The sequence below is a fragment of the Littorina saxatilis genome, linkage group LG1 (assembly GCF_037325665.1).
Source record: "Littorina saxatilis isolate snail1 linkage group LG1, US_GU_Lsax_2.0, whole genome shotgun sequence".
Lineage (NCBI taxonomy): Eukaryota > Metazoa > Mollusca > Gastropoda > Littorinimorpha > Littorinidae > Littorina > Littorina saxatilis.
The window spans coordinates 87,990,540-88,011,189 of NC_090245.1; the positions used below are offsets into that span (position 1 = coordinate 87,990,540).

The 20,650-nt window shown below is 41.0% G+C and overlaps 3 protein-coding genes and 2 long non-coding RNA genes across 5 annotated transcripts in view; 1 reads left to right on the forward strand and 4 right to left on the reverse strand.

Annotated features, from left to right (window-relative positions):
- Window positions 1-19,435, reverse strand: part of LOC138983044 (zinc finger protein 271-like) — a 39,386-nt gene extending 19,951 nt beyond the window's left edge. Inside the window, exon 1 of the mRNA XM_070356449.1 lies at window positions 19,382-19,435. The gene's annotated coding sequence lies outside the window, so the exon portion shown is untranslated. The remainder of the gene's footprint in view (window positions 1-19,381) is intronic.
- The window catches only part of LOC138983117 (activated RNA polymerase II transcriptional coactivator p15-like), a 72,529-nt gene that overhangs the window by 3,251 nt on the left and 48,628 nt on the right, over window positions 1-20,650 (reverse strand). The window lies entirely within an intron of this gene.
- LOC138983008 (uncharacterized) lies at window positions 1,505-12,875 on the forward strand. The gene is made up of 6 exons (XR_011461034.1): window positions 1,505-1,934; window positions 2,616-2,681; window positions 3,150-3,230; window positions 11,389-11,480; window positions 12,140-12,225; window positions 12,813-12,875. It is a non-coding gene; the product is annotated as an uncharacterized lncRNA (long non-coding RNA).
- Window positions 4,079-9,035, reverse strand: LOC138950887 (uncharacterized). The gene is made up of 2 exons (XM_070322592.1): window positions 4,701-9,035; window positions 4,079-4,429 (listed from the first exon to the last, which is right to left on the reverse strand). The coding sequence occupies exon 1, from the start codon at window positions 9,033-9,035 to the stop codon at window positions 5,307-5,309; it is 3,729 nt and encodes a 1,242-aa protein (XP_070178693.1). The 3' UTR covers window positions 4,079-4,429; window positions 4,701-5,306.
- Window positions 10,103-11,502, reverse strand: LOC138983015 (uncharacterized). Its single transcript, XR_011461037.1, has 2 exons — window positions 10,725-11,502; window positions 10,103-10,453 (listed from the first exon to the last, which is right to left on the reverse strand). It is a non-coding gene; the product is annotated as an uncharacterized lncRNA (long non-coding RNA).

The window sequence follows — 20,650 nt, forward strand, 5'->3', positions numbered from 1 at the left end:
GTCGGGTTACCGTAACCACACCTATTTTTTTTTTTAGGCCTTATGAATGAAAACTCGTGAAAATGATGACAATAAAGATTTGTCACAAACAGGGATCGCGCTAGCTTTTTAAAAAACGCGTAAGTCATACGCAACGAAACGAAAAAAACGCGTCACGGACCAATATTTTTGCGTACAACGAAAACACGTACAGACACAAACAAAACACGCACGAAAGACTTAGAGACACTCCTTACCTAAATACGGCGAGTTTTCCTGTCGAACTCCGCGCACGCCTGTCGAATAACACCCCTGCTGTCTCCAACCTTCGGGCCTTGCGAGTTTGTTTCCCGCTCTAATACGACTAGACACACTTTCCGCCTTTTGGAAGCGCGAAATGGGAGAGCAGCTAATGTCTGTTTCATTATCCGACAAGACATTATCTGGTAATACCCTCGTTACGTTCGTTTGCGATACTTCGATGCAAAAGGAAACGGACTTTAGTTTTGAGCGCAGATTTCATGTGTGTCGTCACTTCTCGAGCCCTATAGTCAGTTTCAGGATCGGGTGATTATTAAGTCAGAGCAAAAGCGCTGCGTGAAGACAAGAAAAAGTTACAATATTATTGCGTATGGCTTACGCGGCGCGGCGAAAAAAACGCGTCAGCGACTTTTAAAATGCGTCAAATGCGCAAAAATCGTGCGTAAACGCGATCCCTGCGAATAAACATTGTTTTTTGTTACCCAGTTGTTTATGAATAGAAATTATGACAAATATTTAATTTATATTATTGAAGGCACATGTCCATGAATGTAGTCCTTCCTAAAGAAATAAATTGGCTTGCTATTTTTGATTTGGCCAGGCAGCTTTTGCATGGAGATAAGGCAAAAAAAAAAAATGTCTGTTTCTGGTAACATGGCTAAAAAAAACAAGGTCGGTAGGTAGGGATTTTTTATTTTATTTAAAAAAATATTTTTTTTTTACCCCAAATGTAGACCAATAAAACTAACTTTAAAAATCGCGCAAAGAGACTGGATTCACTATACATAGAGACAAGACACTCAACACATTTACAAATCGTCAGCGGACTTTCGTTTTCACACGTTTTTGTTGTTCATTTTCTCACCCTGTCCTTTACCACCACCAAAACAAACAAAAATTTTTGAGTGTGGAAAAAAAAGTTTAGCGTCGGCGCCGAAATTTAGGGTCGGTCGGGTGACCAGAAACAGACAATTTTTTATTTTTTTTTGCCTAAGGCTATTCCCTCCACTGGGAGTTCCAAGGACACAGCGCATTACCAAAAATCAACATCCTGACTTCTTACAGACTTACTGCCCAGAGTGGGATTTCCAGAATGTACATTTTAGAATCATATTTTGCATGAAAATTAAAGATAGTAGATCTATATAAATTATGATATAATTTGTGTTTTTGTTTCACGTTCCGTTAAAGATACTGGACTTGTCAAATCCAGGTGCACTGAGCCCCTGGGGCTTTTAGTCACACCTCAGGCATCTATTCCTTTGAATAAATACCAAGTTTCATTGACTTCCATCCAAGGAGTCAAGAACTTCAATTTTTTTACGAATTAATTTTTAACTCGGACCCGCCGGTCCTTGGCCTATTTCTTAATTATTTTTAGATCTGCATCATCTTGAGGATCACATAGAATGACACGTCACAAGCAAACTAGGTCACACATAATTGATGAGCTTGTAGGAAAAAATGGAGGCTCATTCAGTCGTATCGAACCAGGGTGATAAGAAAAGAACAAAACGCAAGGGTCCCCGGCCGACTGTACCGGATTCAACCAAGAAGAAACGAAAACGCACTCGTGCACGTAACTATGACACGTCGCGCGTGTATATCGGTGAGGAGCTTGCGCGTTGGAACGAAGTGAAGAATTAATTTGGATTCATCACCAATCCGCAGTTTGCTCGTCACCTGCTGAACAAGTGGGTATTTTTTCATGCATTTCATGAGATGTTTAGGATGCTATTTATGTTATGTGATGGAAGTGTATATTGGACTTGTTTGTGAAAAGTAAATTGACCAAAGAATTACTGAATTAGGGTGGGAGGGATTTGTTGTGGAGCAGAAATGTATCACCGTGAGTCAGTAAAAGTAAGTGCCCGTTGCCCTGACAAACTGTCGATACTTTGCGTTCGGCGTTTGCTTTGATTACTGGGAACTTGCGTAAGCTGCTGTCTTGTTTAGTGTCGTTTAGTCATCATTGCTTGTGGTGTTGGGATTCCCAATTTATAACCTGTAAAAAGGAAAATGTATGCACGAGGTGTTTGACGATTTATTTCGGATAAGCGAACCGTTTCTTTCTGCGGCCATTTGCGTCTGTTATGATACTATTTATAGAACTATGCAAATGAAATATTACAAAACATAGATCGGCGCATTGTGCGATTTCTGCTCTACACTGTGTAATTTGTGTGTGTGTGTGTGTGCCCCTGTGTTCTATGTGCCCTCGTGTGTGTGTGTGTGTGCCCCTGTGTGAATGTGTGTGTGTGTGTGTATGTGGCCATGTCTGTGTATCCCTGTGGTTGTGGCTTGTGTTTTTCATGAGTCTTGAACATTATTTATTTATAGGACATTTACTTAATTTTTCTTATTTTGTGAATCAGCATTGAGGCTACAGCAACAATGCCAAGCAGAACACAGGCAGGCGGTACTTCTTTTGATCTCAGCAGGTAGTTGTATGTTTTAAATTATCAATAAAATAAATAGTAAAAGCCAAACAGTTAGTTGATACTAAATAATATTATGATTTGTAAACGATAACAATTAAGCTCAGGCTGCTGGGCCATAGAATATCATGCCTCACGCCTAACATATATCACGTATACATCATGTCTTTTTTTGGTAGGACGTTGTGGCAGTTGTAGATTAACAAGCATTGAAATGATGATGGTGACCAGGATGTTCTGAGAAGAGGGTGAGCTTGCTTGTTACATAATTCATATTTTGTATTTTTCCATGTTTGAAAATATGTGTCACTATCTGTGTCTAGATCATCAGAAAGTAATGAAGAAAGCTGCGTGAAATAACAAATATTCTGAGAAATGGTTTCACTTAGACTAGAGTTAAAGTATAGTGGTATTGTAGTTGAATTTGCAGGAGAGAACTGTTGATTAGTTAACATTATATGCTGCTTTCAGCGACAAGAAGTTTCATGGATCAAGAGCTGGCAGGACTGTGAAGCAGAAAGAGCTATCTCAGTCTTTCATTGACCCACTAGAGTGAGTTGTTTTTCTTTGATAAATATTGTGTGGGTGTGTTCAAAACACATGCTGTTTGTTGTATACGTATTAAAACAATATTTATAAAATAAAGTTGATTAATGTGAATACTGCAAATTTCTGTGTATGATAAAATCCTTTTATGGTTACAAATGGGTATTGGGATTTGTTTCATTTATGATTGATCAGAACAAATACATTCCTTTTCTATTTTCTTGAACTCTGTGTGTCGATACTGCTTGGCCAAAACTATCTCATTCTCATTGAGTGAATGATAAATTCTTCAAATAAGTTTTTCTGTCAGGAACTGGTTAATTCTGCAGATTCCAATAAGCAATAAATTGTGCATTGTGTAATTATCTTTCAGGTCATTATTGGAATGTTCAGAAACTGCTTTGACTATTGTAGGTATAGGGGCTCTTTGTGACACATGTACCCATTCATTAATCTTACTTAATTATCTTAGTTTTCCCTCAATCATTAGCTTTCAGCATTTAATTGTTATGGGTAGCAGCTCAAGACAGCTACACTAATGGTAGTACTAATTGAAAAGTGTAGTGGATCTAAGACTAAGAGTTGATAACATATGTTTCCCATGGCTTTACACAATTTGTACTACCTAAAGCAAGTGAGTGCATGTTAGTTTTAAAACACATAGAGAATACCACATGGTTTGCTGTGCTGTACCAGATTGACAGGAGCTGTTTTTTCACATATTGAACTGCGAGCGATGTTGCAGTTCCACTTTTTACCTTGTGTTTTAGATACAATATCTAAGAACACACCAAAGTTATATTCAAAACTTTACAACAGTCATGCTTCAAATCAATCTCGTAAAACACTGATGATTTAGATTAATGAATAAATTTATTGGTTGGTAATATTTCCGGATTCTTTAACAAACTATTTCTATTTTAGATCTAACGAATTTGCGTTCATAGTTAATTGTTCTTGCATTGACAGCTAGTTTAGGTCGAACTGGACTTATCTCAACTGGGCTGGTTAGTTATAAAGTCCGAATGTCCTGATGGAAGCCTGGATTCACATGATGACCATAGTATTGACGAACTTGATGCAGATCACTTGATGATGATGATGATTAGTAGACAAACTCCTTTTGCTCCTCGCTGGTGGATCACACTGGTGGCGTAGCTTGGTTAGTTCACCCTTATCCCAGCGGATCCCAGACGCTCGAACCCCTGGATCAAAGGTAATACTTGTTATTAACAACGGTATCCTAGGATCAAGGTTAATTTTGATTTCTTGCCCTATCTTCATGTCGGGCGGTTCGCAGACAAACCAAGCATGGTTACTGAATAAAATACTAGATCTATATGCCGAACTAACTTGCAGCATGTACGTTTATGATTAACTTCATTAAACATTCTAAAACAAATATCATATGCGAATAGATGTGAGTGTATAATAGCTGTTCCTTGATGGGCGCTCGATATTACAACGACACCTTACCTCTTGATGCTCCTTTCCGGACACTACTCTACGAGTCTGTGCGGCTGCGGGTTACATCTCAGGCCTTGGGATGGTAGGTTAAGTGCCGGCGGCTTTTCATCGGTGGTTACACAGGATTCTTGTTCCCCACTTGTAGCCTCTCAGTACCCGGCAAATAGAGTGACCGTAATGGTTAGCGGTTCACGTTTCCTTCCTCCAAATAACTGTTTTCATCCCACGATGCAACTCCATGAGTTACGTAAATTCGCATATTAATGACGCAGTAATGACGTTGATCCAACATGTAGATTCTCATACTAGTGACGTCATTACTTCGTCTCCAAGGTCTCGTAGACTCTTACCCTAATGGTGCAACAAAATATTTCAGTCTCGGCTAAACAAGAGTTGTTTGGAGTTGAGTCGTAACATAACCCCGGGGGGTGGACAAGCGAAATCTTATTTCGTTTCCGTTTATACGACTCAATATACAATACAATACAATACAATATACAATATGCATATACAATTGTTTCCACATTTTGGAGTAGATCCGCATGAGCCTGTCGCGGCCAGTTTGGCCTCACTACTCCAACGGGGTGGACAAATTTTCCTTCTGGACTCTGAAACTCAGTTGATGCGACTCAAATAGTCGGCACCTAGGTTGTCCTTTCCTGGCATCTTCACCCATCGAAACTGGCCTCGTGACGTCACAAACGCGGTTTTGTCTCTGTCTTCCTCGACAATGGGTATTCCCCAGTAGCCACGCGTGAGACCTAGCTTGGAGAAGTACTTGGCTTTTCCTAAGCTTTGGAATAAATGTTGAACGTCGGTGATGGGTTCCCCATCGAACACCGTGACATCATTCAACCCACGGAGGTCCGCGCAAAAGCGGTACTTTCCTTCTTCTTTCTTTTTGACGAGAACAATGGGTGAATTGTAAGCTGAGTTGGCGGGTTCGATGACTCCTAGCTTCAACATCTCTTCGACTTCATTCTCCACCATCTTCACATACGCATGTGGAATGGGGCGTGGTCTTATATAGACCGGTTTCTTGTCTGTGACCTCGATTCGACACGTAGTCAGATTCGTGGTGAGTGGTACGTCGGTCAGATTATCTAGTCTGTCCGCGCAGATCTGTCTCGCTTCAGTTCGCTGTGACTGAGTGAGTTTCTCTGAAAAGTGCACGTGGTCTAAACCTTCTGTGCGCTTTGTCTCAAATGTTGGGATAGTCCTCTGACTGTCCAACCTGAAGATGTCGTCGTTAGTGGTTTCGTCCTCCTCTACCACTACTGAGACGATCACTTCTTCTTCTTCTTCTTCTACTACTGCAACCGGAATTGTTCCATCGGTGACAGGTTGCTCACGTTCGACGTAAGACTTGAGGAGGTTGACATGGAATAATTTTTCCTTCCTCCTTACTTGGACTTTGTAGTCGAAATCATTCAACTTCTCTAACACTTCAAATGGACCTTGCCAGGTGAGTTCCAGTTTGTTTGTTTTCAATGGCTTGAGAATCAGGACTTTCTCTCCTGGTTTTAGCGACCTTGGTTTTGCTTTACGATCGTAATATTGAGCAGATCGCACTGAGGCTTTTTTCAGGTTCTCTCGAGCAAGCAAACAGGTCTCTTCGATCCTCTCACGAAGGTTCACTACATATTCCGCAGTGGTTTTGACCTCATCTGAGACGCTCTCATCTGTCCAAATCTGTCTCAAGAGTTGCATTGGTCCTCTGACAGTACGCCCGAACAACAGTTCGAATGGCGAGAAACCTAAACTCTCTTGAGGAGTCTCGCGGTATGCGAACAGTAATGCAGAGATGAACGTATCCCATGATTTGGGCTGTTCTATGCACATCTTTTTGAGCATGTTCTTTAACGTGCCATTCATTCTCTCGCACAAACCGTTTCCAGCTGGATGAAATACCGCAGAGGTTTTCCTTTTGATGCGGAGGAGTTCAGTGACTTCCTGCATCAGAGTGCCTGTGAACTGGCTCCCGTTATCAGTCAGTATTTCACTTGGGATGCCGAGTCTAGTCCAAAAATCCCACAAAGCATCGGCTACTGTCTCGGCGTGAATGTCCTTCAACGCGACAGCTTCAGGGTAGCGGGTGGCAAAGTCAACCATGACGAGGATGTACCGTTTTTTGTTCTCGGACATAGGAAGAATAGGCCCGATGATATCGACTGCTACTCTTCTGAAAGCAGTCTCAAACACTGGCATCTTGCCCAATGGGACCTTCTTCGTAAGGTGTTTTGGCGCGGATCGCTGGCAAGCGTCACATGACAAGCAGTAGCGGCGGATCTCAACACCACAGCATGGCCACCAAAATTCGCGTCTAATCCTTTCGGCGGTACGACGCTGACCTTGGTGTCCTGCCATTGGATGATCATGGCCGAATGCGAGCACCTTACTACGGAACGATTTGGGAAGAATAACCTTCAAAGACTCCTCTCCTTTCCGATTGAACGTCGACTGGTACAAGATACCATTCTTTTCCACGACCCTCATGTGGCCTCTCTCTTCTCCGGTAGCAGCTTGTTTCCTGATGCTGTCTAACGAAGGATCTGTCTTCTGAGCCTCGCGTAAGTCCTTTGGAGTAAACATATCCGATGTTGGCTCCCGGCTACTTGGCTTACTCGCAGATTTGTCTCTATCATTGTCCAATTTGGACTGTGCTCTGGTATCTACGGCCCCAGCGACTGTCTCAGTGCTGTCGTGATACCAGGCAGGTTCTCTGACAGGGAAAATCGGTGTTTTCCTCCTGTCGTTCTGAGTTCCATGGAACTCCCCTATGAGCACCGGCATTATGGGATCCGCCATGACCACGACTTCTGTCTCTCCGCAGAAGAAGGGCGAATCCACATGAATGATCGCGGTCTCGCAGTACCGGACTTTACTTTTGTCCGCTAACGTGGTCCTCTTTCTCTGACCAGTCATTTTGTCGGCCGGCACAAGATGTGCGGCCACCACAATCGAGCTACAGCCCGAGTCTCTCAGGGCGGTCACTCGTTTGCCGTTGACTTTGACGTCAACTAGATCCGAAAACTTTTTTGTGGTGCAGTCTCGACACAATTTATCTAACGGGGATTTTCTTCCCTGTGTTTTGCGTCGGACATCTTCAACCGTCACAGCTCCGGCGGTGTTGCCTTTTTTCCGTAAGGGACAATCGCTCGAACGGTGTAGACCTACGCGACAATAGAAGCATAGTCCTGCTTCTCGGAGTTTTTCGCGTTCCGCCGGTGTCAAAGAAGATCTTTTACCTTGTTGAGGTGATGGTTTATGATCCTTCTCAAAACGTTTCGTTCCGTCCTGAGGAGTTCGCGTTGGTGTCGGTCTCAATTTATTTTGGCTTCTGTTCAGCTCATAATCGGACGCGAGTTTTCCCATCTCCTTGGCATTGATCGGGTTCCGGTCTTTGACATGCACGGCGAGATCAGAAGGCATTGACTGCAAGGACTGCTCTCGCAGGATCAAATCGGTTAATCCTTTGACAGTTTTCTCGCACGGATCAAGCTCGATCCACTTGGTTAGGTACCGATCGAGTCTAGTGATGTGTTCTTTGTAAGTTTCCGCGGGATTACGTCTAGTATTGCGGAATTTCATGCGATATTGCTCAGCGGTGAGCTGGAATCCTTCAAATAACGCGCTCTTCACCTTTTCATAGTCGTCAACATCCTCATCGTCCATTTTGGACACGATGGTACGGGCCTTACCTTTCAAGAAGTATATCAGCCGGGAGGCTTTCTTTGATTCGTCCAAATTCATATCTCTGGCATAGTGTTCAAACTGTTTGAGCCAGGATTCAACGTCATCCTTGTCATCAAGGTAAGGGATTTTGGGAATGAAACGGGGATCATGGTCATGTGAGGATTGGGAAGGATGAGCTGCATTTTCATTCGTGTTCATCTGAACCTCGCTCTGAATGCGCAGCTCTTCTATCCTAAAGAGTCTGTCTCTCTCATTCTCTTTGAATTGGCGCTCATCTTTACGCTCTTGAGCTGCTCGCTCATGTTCACGCTCTTGAGCTTCTCGCTCATGTTCACGCTCTTGAGCTTCTCGCTCATGTTCACGCTCTTGAGCTGCTCGTTCTTTATCCCTCTCCCCTTGGACGAATGACTGTAGTTCCTTTCCCTCCAAACCCAACTCTTTCCCCATGGTGATCAATTCCTTGATCGAACTGACGCTGGGACTTGATGGAACGGTCTGCTCGACCTGTCCGTTCACAGGCTGAGCGGCGTGGCCGTCATCACCTAGATTGGTGATATCAATCAGATTTGCTCCTTCTGTATATTCTGGGTCTATGCCCACGGTTGACGAGAATCTGGTGTAGTGCTGATGATGTCTGGTATCAGCCATTTTAGGTAATCCCTCAAAATACAAAACTTTGGTACATCCACTCTTGGTGGTACTCTAATATATGGAAGACTCTTACCCGCAGGTATTGTTCAACCTTTCAACACTGGTACAAACAATGTTACACGCGCACGTGATTTTTCCTACACCTGTCCTTCGTCTCTATCTTGAACCGAAACGACTAACTAGGACTTAGCGGTGTGTCGCTGAGTAAGTTGCCTTACAAAGCCTTATGTGATGACGACCTTCAGTCTGTCAAACACACCCACAGAAGTTTTCCCCACTATTAACTATCAACCCGCGGGTTATAGATAACCAATAATGTGAAGCACAACTTAAATAAGCAACACGTTTTAAATGTTACTCCGACTAGAGTTATAATTTAATCTGAACTTAAACTAAGGTCCTAGTACTATCGAGCGTCCATCCTGGTTGGAATTATAACACACTCACCGTTTTGATCAGAACTTGAGAGTATAATTCGAACCGACAGTTAGTTAGTAAACTGCCAATTTCCCGTGAAGTTGTCGAACATCAATTCTATGTCTTACCTTATGACTATGATACTGTCCGACGAACTAGATGGAAATCCTTCCACGAATTAATTTAGCAAAAACGCTGTTCGTGAACAACAGCGATCGCGAAGATTCTTTGGGCAGAATGTACCCAAATCAAACACGGAGTTATTTAAAATTTCTTCTTACAGAAATAATTTAAATATTCTACTTACCACCGTCTGGTCTGTATATGAGTGAATCCGACATGAAGCAGGAAATGATTTTAAATTTTGAAGAAAGAAAAAAATGAAGAAAGATTTTTCCAGAAAATATTCTAATTTCCGTCGCTTCACGGATAATTTGACTAACTAATTTATGGGGTAAACCAGTTGTCAATGCAAGTTTTTCTTAGGTACGAACACGAGTTCAGTATAGATCTCCGGACAGAGCCCCCATTGTTGCAGTTCCACTTTTTACCTTGTGTTTTAGATACAATATCTAAGAACACACCAAAGTTATATTCAAAACTTTACAACAGTCATGCTTCAAATCAATCTCGTAAAACACTGATGATTTAGATTAATGAATAAATTTATTGGTTGGTAATATTTCCGGATTCTTTAACAAACTATTTCTATTTTAGATCTAACGAATTTGCGTTCATAGTTAATTGTTCTTGCATTGACAGCTAGTTTAGGTCGAACTGGACTTATCTCAACTGGGCTGGTTAGTTATAAAGTCCGAATGTCCTGATGGAAGCCTGGATTCACATGATGACCATAGTATTGACGAACTTGATGCAGATCACTTGATGATGATGATGATTAGTAGACAAACTCCTTTTGCTCCTCGCTGGTGGATCACACTGGTGGCGTAGCTTGGTTAGTTCACCCTTATCCCAGCGGATCCCAGACGCTCGAACCCCTGGATCAAAGGTAATACTTGTTATTAACAACGGTATCCTAGGATCAAGGTTAATTTTGATTTCTTGCCCTATCTTCATGTCGGGCGGTTCGCAGACAAACCAAGCATGGTTACTGAATAAAATACTAGATCTATATGCCGAACTAACTTGCAGCATGTACGTTTATGATTAACTTCATTAAACATTCTAAAACAAATATCATATGCGAATAGATGTGAGTGTATAATAGCTGTTCCTTGATGGGCGCTCGATATTACAACGACACCTTACCTCTTGATGCTCCTTTCCGGACACTACTCTACGAGTCTGTGCGGCTGCGGGTTACATCTCAGGCCTTGGGATGGTAGGTTAAGTGCCGGCGGCTTTTCATCGGTGGTTACACAGGATTCTTGTTCCCCACTTGTAGCCTCTCAGTACCCGGCAAATAGAGTGACCGTAATGGTTAGCGGTTCACGTTTCCTTCCTCCAAATAACTGTTTCCATCCCACGATGCAACTCCATGAGTTACGTAAATTCGCATATTAATGACGCAGTAATGACGTTGATCCAACATGTAGATTCTCATACTAGTGACGTCATTACTTCGTCTCCAAGGTCTCGTAGACTCTTACCCTAATGGTGCAACAAAATATTTCAGTCTCGGCTAAACAAGAGTTGTTTGGAGTTGAGTCGTAACAAGCGAAAGTGAGGTGTACAGGTGCTATGGTCGCATGCTTTGCGGAGACTGCAGGCTTGACCCATCTCAGTCTTTGGGGATGGTTACCCGAGACTATTTAAATGTAGTCTCAGCAATGACTCATGGTTTGTCATGTTGATCTTTTAGTTTGGTAACGACTGACTAAATGTTTTATATTGCTTCACGCACCTTATTTTTTTGTTTTTAGAGCCCTAATAGCTTGTGTAATTTTAACTGATATTGTTTTTCTTTGGTTAGCCTCACAATTGAAGTTACAGTTGAGTCTGGAGAGGATCAGGAGGACTAGATGATCCTGATTATGATCCCAACATCACATTGACAGCGATTCTGTAAGAGATTTGTTATTCTGGTGTTACCTGTGATGGTTGGCCTCTGCGATGAGAGGACACCTCCCTTCAAAGGACACCTAATATTGTCCTTTTTCTATTATCTCTACCAGATTATACCTGTTATGACAGGCCCCCTGCATTGCAGGTACATTTTTGTCCTTTCACCGCAGGTATCACTGTACTTTTTTTCTACTCCCTTTGGAATATTATGGTGTTAAAATACACAGTCTATAACAGTGTATTATCACAGAAGGGATGTCGTTTGGGTTGGCCCATCTGCCAATCGCCGATTTATTTTTACTTTATTCGAAACTTTCATGTCCCTATCGGCCAAATGTCCAAAGAGTATTCGCCTAAATCGGCCAAAGTTTGTCAATTTTTTTGTATTGGTCAGGCTTAATGCCCCTCGGACCATGCACCCATACATACATGCGTGTGTACCTGTGTGTGCATGTGTACACTGTACATGTGTGTGTGTGTGTGCCCTTGGTGTTTGTGGCTCTGTCTGTTAGGCCCTGTGGGTGTTGGTTGTGTTTTCATGAGGTTTTTAAATGATTATTTTATTGGACATAATAATAATATATGCATTGTGTTTTTGAAAGTATTGTACATTTTTTTTAATTGCTCATTTTATTTATGTTTTACATTTTGTGAATCAGCATTGAGGCTACGTTCATACTGCAACTGTGCCAAGCAGAACACAGGCAGGTGGTGCTTCTTCTCTTGATCTAACTTCTATAAGCAGGTAGTTGTATGTTTATATCCAGCAGTTAATAGTACACACAGAATAAAAATCCCCATGCATGGTCTCACATCCACACACAAAATCAGGAATGCATGCAATTTGTTATACATGAAGTGTATTTATTATTTATGAAAAAGCCAAACAAAGTAATAGGTCAGTCAGTTGATAGTTTATATGATCTGTAAACGATGAAAAAAAGACAGTTGCAATCCATCTTATTGTGCAATTGAAGATTGATCGATTCCAAAACAGGTTTATGGGGAAAACGTTGATTGTGAAGTTTCTTTGTTTTCTCGATACAATATGTATGCTGTTTGTTACTTTATGAATATAATCTTGCCTTAAACACAACAATACTTGTTGCCTGTATACTTGTTTCATAACTTTGATAAGTTAGTACAGGTGGAGCAAATTAATGCTGAATTAATTTCATTATCATACTCGGTGATATTCTCAATGACATTGTACGACTTCTGTCCTAATTTGTTTATACCTTCGATCTATTATGTACATGTACTGTCTGACAGTGTTATTTTAGGTTCAGTGGACTTAACGATCTAAAAATTATTGACCTGACTAATTTTTAGCCACGGTGGTCAGCCTACCTGGGACTTCTGGTATGACAACATCTACTCCTGGTGCATTTGCTTATGGACTAAAGGTGCATCCATCTACTGCTGGACTATGAGACATATCAGCCGCAGACCCTGAGAGGTACTTGGTTTAAAGATTTTGCCTTTTTAAAGTTCTCAGAATTCACTCGTGTAGAACTTTATCCCATGGTCAAAAGATGTTATGACAAAATTGCTGTCTCAGTGTGATTGAAACTAAAGAATGCACTTCACTTAATTGAATGCAATATGCAATTATGATAAGAATAAAGAAAGAAATATAAAATATAAAATATCTGTTGCAAAAAAATCACACCTACAGATTTGCCACTTTGTGGACAGGCCTTGCATAAGCTGAAATTGATGTAAACCAAATATGAAGTAATTCGGCGGAAGGCTGTATCAGTAATTAGCATTTTTGTGGGTTGCATTTTGCGGTGTCAACCTGTGCAATACATGCTTTCTTATTTCATATCAGATAAGAACCCCACATTTCTACTTTTCTGTTTTTGAAACGTATACACTACTCGTCATAAGAAAAACTACACAGATGCGTTTGAGGTCAGATCTTTCTGATCTTTCTTTCTTTCTTTCTTTATTTGGTGTTTAACGTCGTTTTCAACCACGAAGGTTATATCGCGACGAGATCTTTCTGATGAGGCTGTTGATTGTAAAACCAAATATATCACTGAAAAGTTAATTAATTCCCATACCTTGTTCACAAAACAGATTGAGTTTACATGAGGTAGTGTCAATACAGTGGAACCTACAACACAGACACATCCCAAAATCGAATTCGCAAAATCAAGGTTCCCGCGATCAAAAAATCTAAAAAATCAGAACTAAATCGAAACATGTTTAGCATGTCCTTAGACAGTACAATCAAATCTGCATCCAAATCAGTCAGTGTTGTTCACATATCTTGTCTAACAAGGACGCTATGGCATGCTGAGCGGTGTAGGCGTCAATCCTCTCGGCAGGCATAAAAGGCAGTTTTTGAAGCCGTTTTAGCGGGTAATGAGACAAAAAAATGGTACATTTGAGTAACTCGCAAAGCATTGCCTTCAAACTTACGAATACGGGGATTTGTGCAAACACATGTCGTAAACTACACACGAAATACCAAGTCATTAGAGATATTAGTTCTGCTGTTAGGGGCGGGGATATAGCTCAGTTGGTAGCGCGCTGGATTTGTATTCAGTTGGCCGCTGTCAGCGCGAGTTCGATCCCAGGTTCGGCGGAAATTTATTTCACAGAGTCAACTTTGTGTGCAGACTCTCTTCGGTGTCCGAACCACCCCCTGTGTATACTACATTGGGTGTGCACGTTAAAGATCCCACGATTGACAAAAGGGTCTTTCCTGGCAAAATTGCTTAGGCACAGTTAATAATTGTCTACCATACCCGTGTGACTTGGAATAAGGCCGTGAAAGGTAAATATGCGCCGACATGGCTGCAATCTACTGGCCGTATAAAATTTCATCTCACACGGCATCACTGCAGAGCGCCTAGAACTGTACCCACGGAATATGCGCGATATAAGCCTCATTGATTGATTGATTGATGTTATGCGACATACCAGAAAGAATTTTGATAATAAAGAGGTACCCAGTCCGATTGAACAGAAACAAATTAAAATTAGCATGCATTTAGAAAAATGAAACCTTCAATTTACCTTTAAATTGAAAACAGTTTTAACATTGGCTGTTTACAGCGCACTTGTTTAAACGCACACACAAATTCTTGAAAAATGCTTTTTCAAGAGCCATTGATCAGTTAAGTGTGTCGGCAGTGAGCTTTGCCAGGCGTAGGCCGACATTTGCGCTCAGCGCTCGGAATGAGTCAACTTCTTAAAAAGTACTTTCGCGTTGAAATCCTCATACCACCCATGTCTGATAAAATATGTACGTGAAATGTGAGTATGTGGCGCATCTGTCATTGTTTTTGAAGATTTCAACAAATCATTTTTTTCGATGAGTCAGCAAAAACCTACCGTCAATTTAATTTGTTTCTGACATGACAAATAACAGCAGACCTATTAAATGTCTCAAAAAAACTTGAAACTCAGTATGCACTGTACGACATGTGTTAGCACAAACATCCGAAAGTTTGAAGGCAATGCCAGGGGTGGGATTTCTTCCCTCGGAGACGGATTCCCAGGAAGAATTTGGCAACTTTTTTTTTATACCTTTTTTTTGTTAATCTCTGGCAGCTGTTGTTTACACTGGGTTCATGTGAGATGTAGTTGTGCCAGGTCAGCCACCTTTCACCATGTCAGAGTGACTAACAGGGGGCAGCAATGTCATGTCATGTCATCCAGGGGAATGTGGCATCATAGTTGCTATTTGTAAACTCGGCTCACCCACATCTTTATATTCTCCTATTGCAGGGATTCACAAACCTTCAGTGCTGTGGAACAGAAAACTTGCATTCCTGATCTATAAACCAGCGGTATTTAGCTTCTGATGCATTGAGCCCTTTAGAAAGTTAGCAAGTGAAACAGACTTAAAATTAAATAAAACATATTTCTCTTTTAATTGAAGCTATGATTCAATAATCATTTTGAAATATAACTCCTGAAATGAATTGAAAAGCAGCATCAGAAGACTGTGTATGGCATTAGCAAGGGATATAACTCTGGTGGTTTCTGTTTTTGTCCAAACCTTCTTCTTTTTTAACCTGAGCAGTTAGCCCTTTTAAGGTGTTCAATTGAAGCAGACTGACTTTAAACTTGTTTCTCATTTGGTTCAAGCTATGGTTAAACAATTATTTGAGAATATACCACCTGTAATGATAAAATCATAAGCTACATGTATGTAAAAATTTGAAATACAAGGGAGGTGACTGTTATTTTCTGTGTTTGTCTAATTTCCAAATGGGTCGTCTTCAAAACCCCACCGTCAATTAAAGCTTTGTGCCAAGGATAGAACTGTTTTCACGAGAAGGAATGTGCCTTTAATCTCTTTTGCAGCACAGAGCTAATATTCCTCAGCACACAGCCTCTTGGTTTTCCAACCTTTTCTTTGTATTTGTGTCCTTTGTTGCCACACACGTTTTGGGTCTTGAACCTTCTCTGAAGATGTGTTGACATCAGCAGCCGATGGCCCAAATTCGGGTGATCCGCCTAGTATAGGGTCGTCATCCAAAACTGGTTCTTGGTTAAGGTTGTTCAGGGTCGTGTTGGGAAGGGCCCAGAGGCTCCGTGCCCCCCCCCCCCCCCCCCCCCCCCCCCGCCCCCCTTTTTTGTTTTCATGGTCGTTGTGCAGGTAATCCAGATCAACCTTGAGAACTTATCTTTTTTGTTGTCAAATGTGTCATCCTGAAACATACATAGAGGAACATGTTTAAACGATTTCAAAAACAATGTAAACATGCAAATAAACTTGTGTGTGTGTGTGTGTGTGTGTGTGTGTGTGTGTGTGTGTGTGTTTTGCAGGTGCTTCACACACACAGGCCGAAGTGGAAGTCATTACAGAAGATTTGTGGCTGTTTCCTAACTGCGTGTGTGTCATAGACGAGACGACCCGTGACACTTTGAGCTTCAAGAACAGTTGATCAAATTTGTGTTTGTTTTGTTTTTTTAACATGTTTTTACTTCTGTTACTTTCATATATATATATAGTATTACAATAACATCAAACACAAAAGACTGTGTTGAATGTATCTTTAAAAAAAAAATAGAATAAAGAAAAAAAAGAAAGCACAGTAAACAGTCACACAGCCCATTTCAAATTTAGGCCTAAAAAAAAAAATAGGTGTGGTTACGGTAGCCCGACCTACCCTAATTTTAGGGGCCGATCCTATAACCTTTTATTACATTTGTCAAAACAAAAAAACAAAAAAACAAAAACGAGTGCAAAAAACGCAATGAAAGCGAAAGCGCCCGAGTCGCACACTTATTTCCCTGTCAAGTAGGTTTAATTTGTACACATTAGAAAAAAAAGTTTTAAAAAAAAAAGTGATTGCCTACCTACCTACCTACCCTATTTTTTTGGGCTATGTTACCGTAACCACACCTATTTTTTTTTGTGGCCTTATATAAAAAGAATACTATACATCTCTTTTCTTATTAATTATGTAATATTATATTTCTAAAGTCTATTTGCTTTTTTATTCCGCTATTTTTCTTGCCATCATTGACGCTCATTATCTTTGTGTGATGTTTGACATGGATGTGAATTTAAGGAACAGTGATACAAACGTTCAACATTCACACCTAATAAATCAAAATACACTGAACATTCCCCCTGCCAGATATCTTCCAGACTTGCACAATGCAACTGTTCATGTGGTTGTTGGTAATGAGTTTTTTCCCCACAACCAAGTGAGTGAGTGTGATTGCATTATGCCTAATGGGTGGCGATGCCCACCTGGTCACAATGGTACAAACGGAACACATGGTTCAAACCACAGCTCCAGACGGAATGATGATGGACTGAAAAGGTTTTACACATACCTTGTTTACATGGTGTACAGTAAGCTCACTTGATTTTAAATGTCTGGTATATGTATCATACCTCCCCCCCCCCACACACACACCCAAGGCCAAAGCATACATCAATCTCCACTCCCACCAATATTGATCTATTTTTATTGTTAGATCTGTAAATTGAACAGGTTTTTGAAGCAACAGCATACAGGCTGGTGTCAAGCTTACCCGATTTGTGGCTGAAGGTTGTTTCTTGATGACACTGACAGGCAGAAGAATTAAATGCTCTTGCAAGTACTTTCACTTTGGAGTGTAGATGTCATCTGTCCCTGTCAAGTCCTTTATTACGAAGGATTGTTGTTTGTCTTGATGGCATTAACTGGAGGAAATAAAAGCAGCAAAGCAAAATTAGTATTTCATTTGTCATCTCTCTCCCTCTTTCTCTGTGCATGCGTATGGCTGTGTGTGTGTGTGTGTGTGTGTGTGTGTGACGGTATGTGCGTGTGTGTGTCTCACAGTATGCATGTGCGGGTCACAGTGTGTGTGCGTGTGCGGTTTTTTTGGTTGGCAATGAGTGCGTGTGTGTGTTATTGTTTGGTAATTTCAAGGCAAGAGAGCCTTCTTATGCGAATACCCCAGTGACTGAGTCAGCCACTATTTGCTTTGTGTTCGTGACTAAGCTAAATTTGATTTAAACCAAGAGCATAAAGATGACTGAATGCTAGTCATGAAAAATGATCGTTGCTGCTGCGTTTTGTTTTTCTCTATCATTTCTAATCAACACATCACTAGACTCTGAAACTGACAGCATTTTCCCAAACAGATGACACATTGATTACAGTATGATAGAAGTTGTCAGATAATTTTACACTGTAAAACTAAAAGAGGCAATGTGCCAAGAGGTAGATACATCTTTTGAACGTTGAACTAGAGTTCGGCTAAGGCAGATTTGAGACAGGAACAGGAGAGAAATGTAGATCTACATACTTGCCTTCAAGACAAAAGCGTACAGCAAGGAAAGCATAGAGACAGAGACAGACAAACCATCTTTGATACAGACCTTACAATACATGAATGCAAACAAATCTAGATCCAGACGCTTACCTTTCATTTCACCCCACGTCTGCTGCATGGACAGTAGGAACAGGTCCCGATGTTGCTGGTTTGTGTAGTTTTTACTTCCATGGTTCCATAGATTCCAACTCCTCGCCAAGATTCAGGTTGATGAAATATTTCGGTTCCGAATCGGCAAGTTTTGATGTTGAACTGACCGCCATTTGATGATTTGTAAAGTGGGTGTCGACTGAAGTGCGCTCAGGGGCTGGAACTGGAAGTTCCTTGCGATCCGTTCGGAATAGATCCTGCTGTATTTCAAACGGATGGGCCGAGACGGGTGCTATCAAGCTTGTGAGACGTACGGTTCGCATGCTACACGGTCGGTTTGTGGTCAGTTTCGGGCGGTCCGTCTCAAACGTACTGGCGAATCTGATCGTGTATCCGGCTTGGCATCAATGATCAAAGCAGACGACGCTTACGTCACGAATCTGTGCGTACACCACGTAATAACTAGGTTAATTTATGCACTCGCGTGAACAAGAAACTGTCGAGCTTCACAGATGTCGTCGTTGGGTAGTTTTGGGTTTGTTTTACTACCATAGGTGGATTTTTGAACTGTAAATGCACTCAGCTGCAACGAAAACGCAAAACGAAGGCTGTGAGCTGCACTGTGCCTTTAACATTTCACTTGCTGTGGACCAAAATAAGGCAGTCTTCTGCTCAACCACAAGAAAATAGTATTCATGAGTGTGACTGTGATCCAGAAAGGAAGAATGTGATTGTGAAGTGAAGCATGTAGCATTTGTGTATGCATTTATCTGTGGTTCGTGCGGGCGAGAGAGAGACAGAGACAGAGGCAAACAGACACTGAGACAGACAGGGACTGAGGGAGAGACAAGAGTCAATCGGAAAAGGCGAGTCGCATTAGACTACTCGTAATATTCGTACCGTACGATACAGAAAAAGCAACTGTACATGCACCGTCACTTCGATCAAAATCAAAGAAATCGGATAATCATATTCAGAGAGAGAGAAACTAACTCTACAAGTACAACACATACCGAAACACCTGACGCCGTCTGGAAATTTTTCCTCGACAAATTATGTCCCCTTTTGACCTTGCACATGCGCAAAAGAGGCATTGACACTTCCGCTCTCCCTGTCTCGGATCCTTACTACCTTATAGTCTTGGTGAACCTTGGAGACGTGTGTTGACAGGAGGTGGCATGTGGTAGACTATGGCTGGGATACATGACTGTGCTTTGCCTGACTACACAATCATACTACTTTTGTCAAAAATGTCAGTAACTAAAGCGGACATGCTTGGGGAATAATTTATGTTAAGAAAAAGTGCTCTCCTGACTTACTATTTGCATGAACCAACCAATTTTTAATTTCAAGTTAGTTTGTTTGTATAAATGCAACTTTAGATGTTCTAATTCTATGGTCTTTGAGATGATAGAACATTTGGGGAGGAATCCAAGCTAAAATGGATTTTTGGCAAAACTTTGAAATAGGTAGGGTGCACACACTGCTTCAACACATTATTTTCCTGATAAACTTGGGACAATGACTATTCCAATTGAAATTTTCTAAAAACGGTGATGACAAATATGCAACAAAATTTACGATATGGTTTTGTTCAGAATAAAGACAAGGCATTGTTAAAAAAATCAAAGATGACGAAAGTAAATTATTCATGTTAGTTGGTATGAATGTCTGTGCATGGTTTGCAACTCCATTCAAGACAAATTAAAGTGCTGTTAGAGAAGTCATAAACAGGTTTTATGTTTATATGGATGAGCTTTTGCTCCGGCGTGTTAAAGATTGGCTTACTAATGAGGTGGCGTGAAATCTACTTTCACTTTGTCAGTGAATGGAATCTATGAAGACGATATCATGAGTAGAAAATATCACACAAGTGTGTGTGCTTGTGTGCATGTCTGTTTGTATCTATGCCTGTGTAAGTGTATGCTTTTGTACGCCTGCAGTTGAACATATCTGCATGTGCACCTAAATGTGCGTTTGTTTCTTTTAATCTATGTGCGCACGCCAACACATTTGCTAATGAGTATGCCTGTGTGTCTACCAGTTTTTTCATGTGCTCCTCATTTTTGCTTCACAGAAATGTGGGGATACAAAACAAACATAAATTGTATATTTGTTTGAAAGGCAAGAGCTCCCTCTGCCTTTTCCCTCTCTCTCACCCTCTTACACACACACCAATACACATACACGTTCACTGCTAATGGCACTTATAAATATGCAAGTCTGAATAGATAGACTAAAACTTGTGTTTTATTGTTATTTAATACAATGTACCAGCAAAC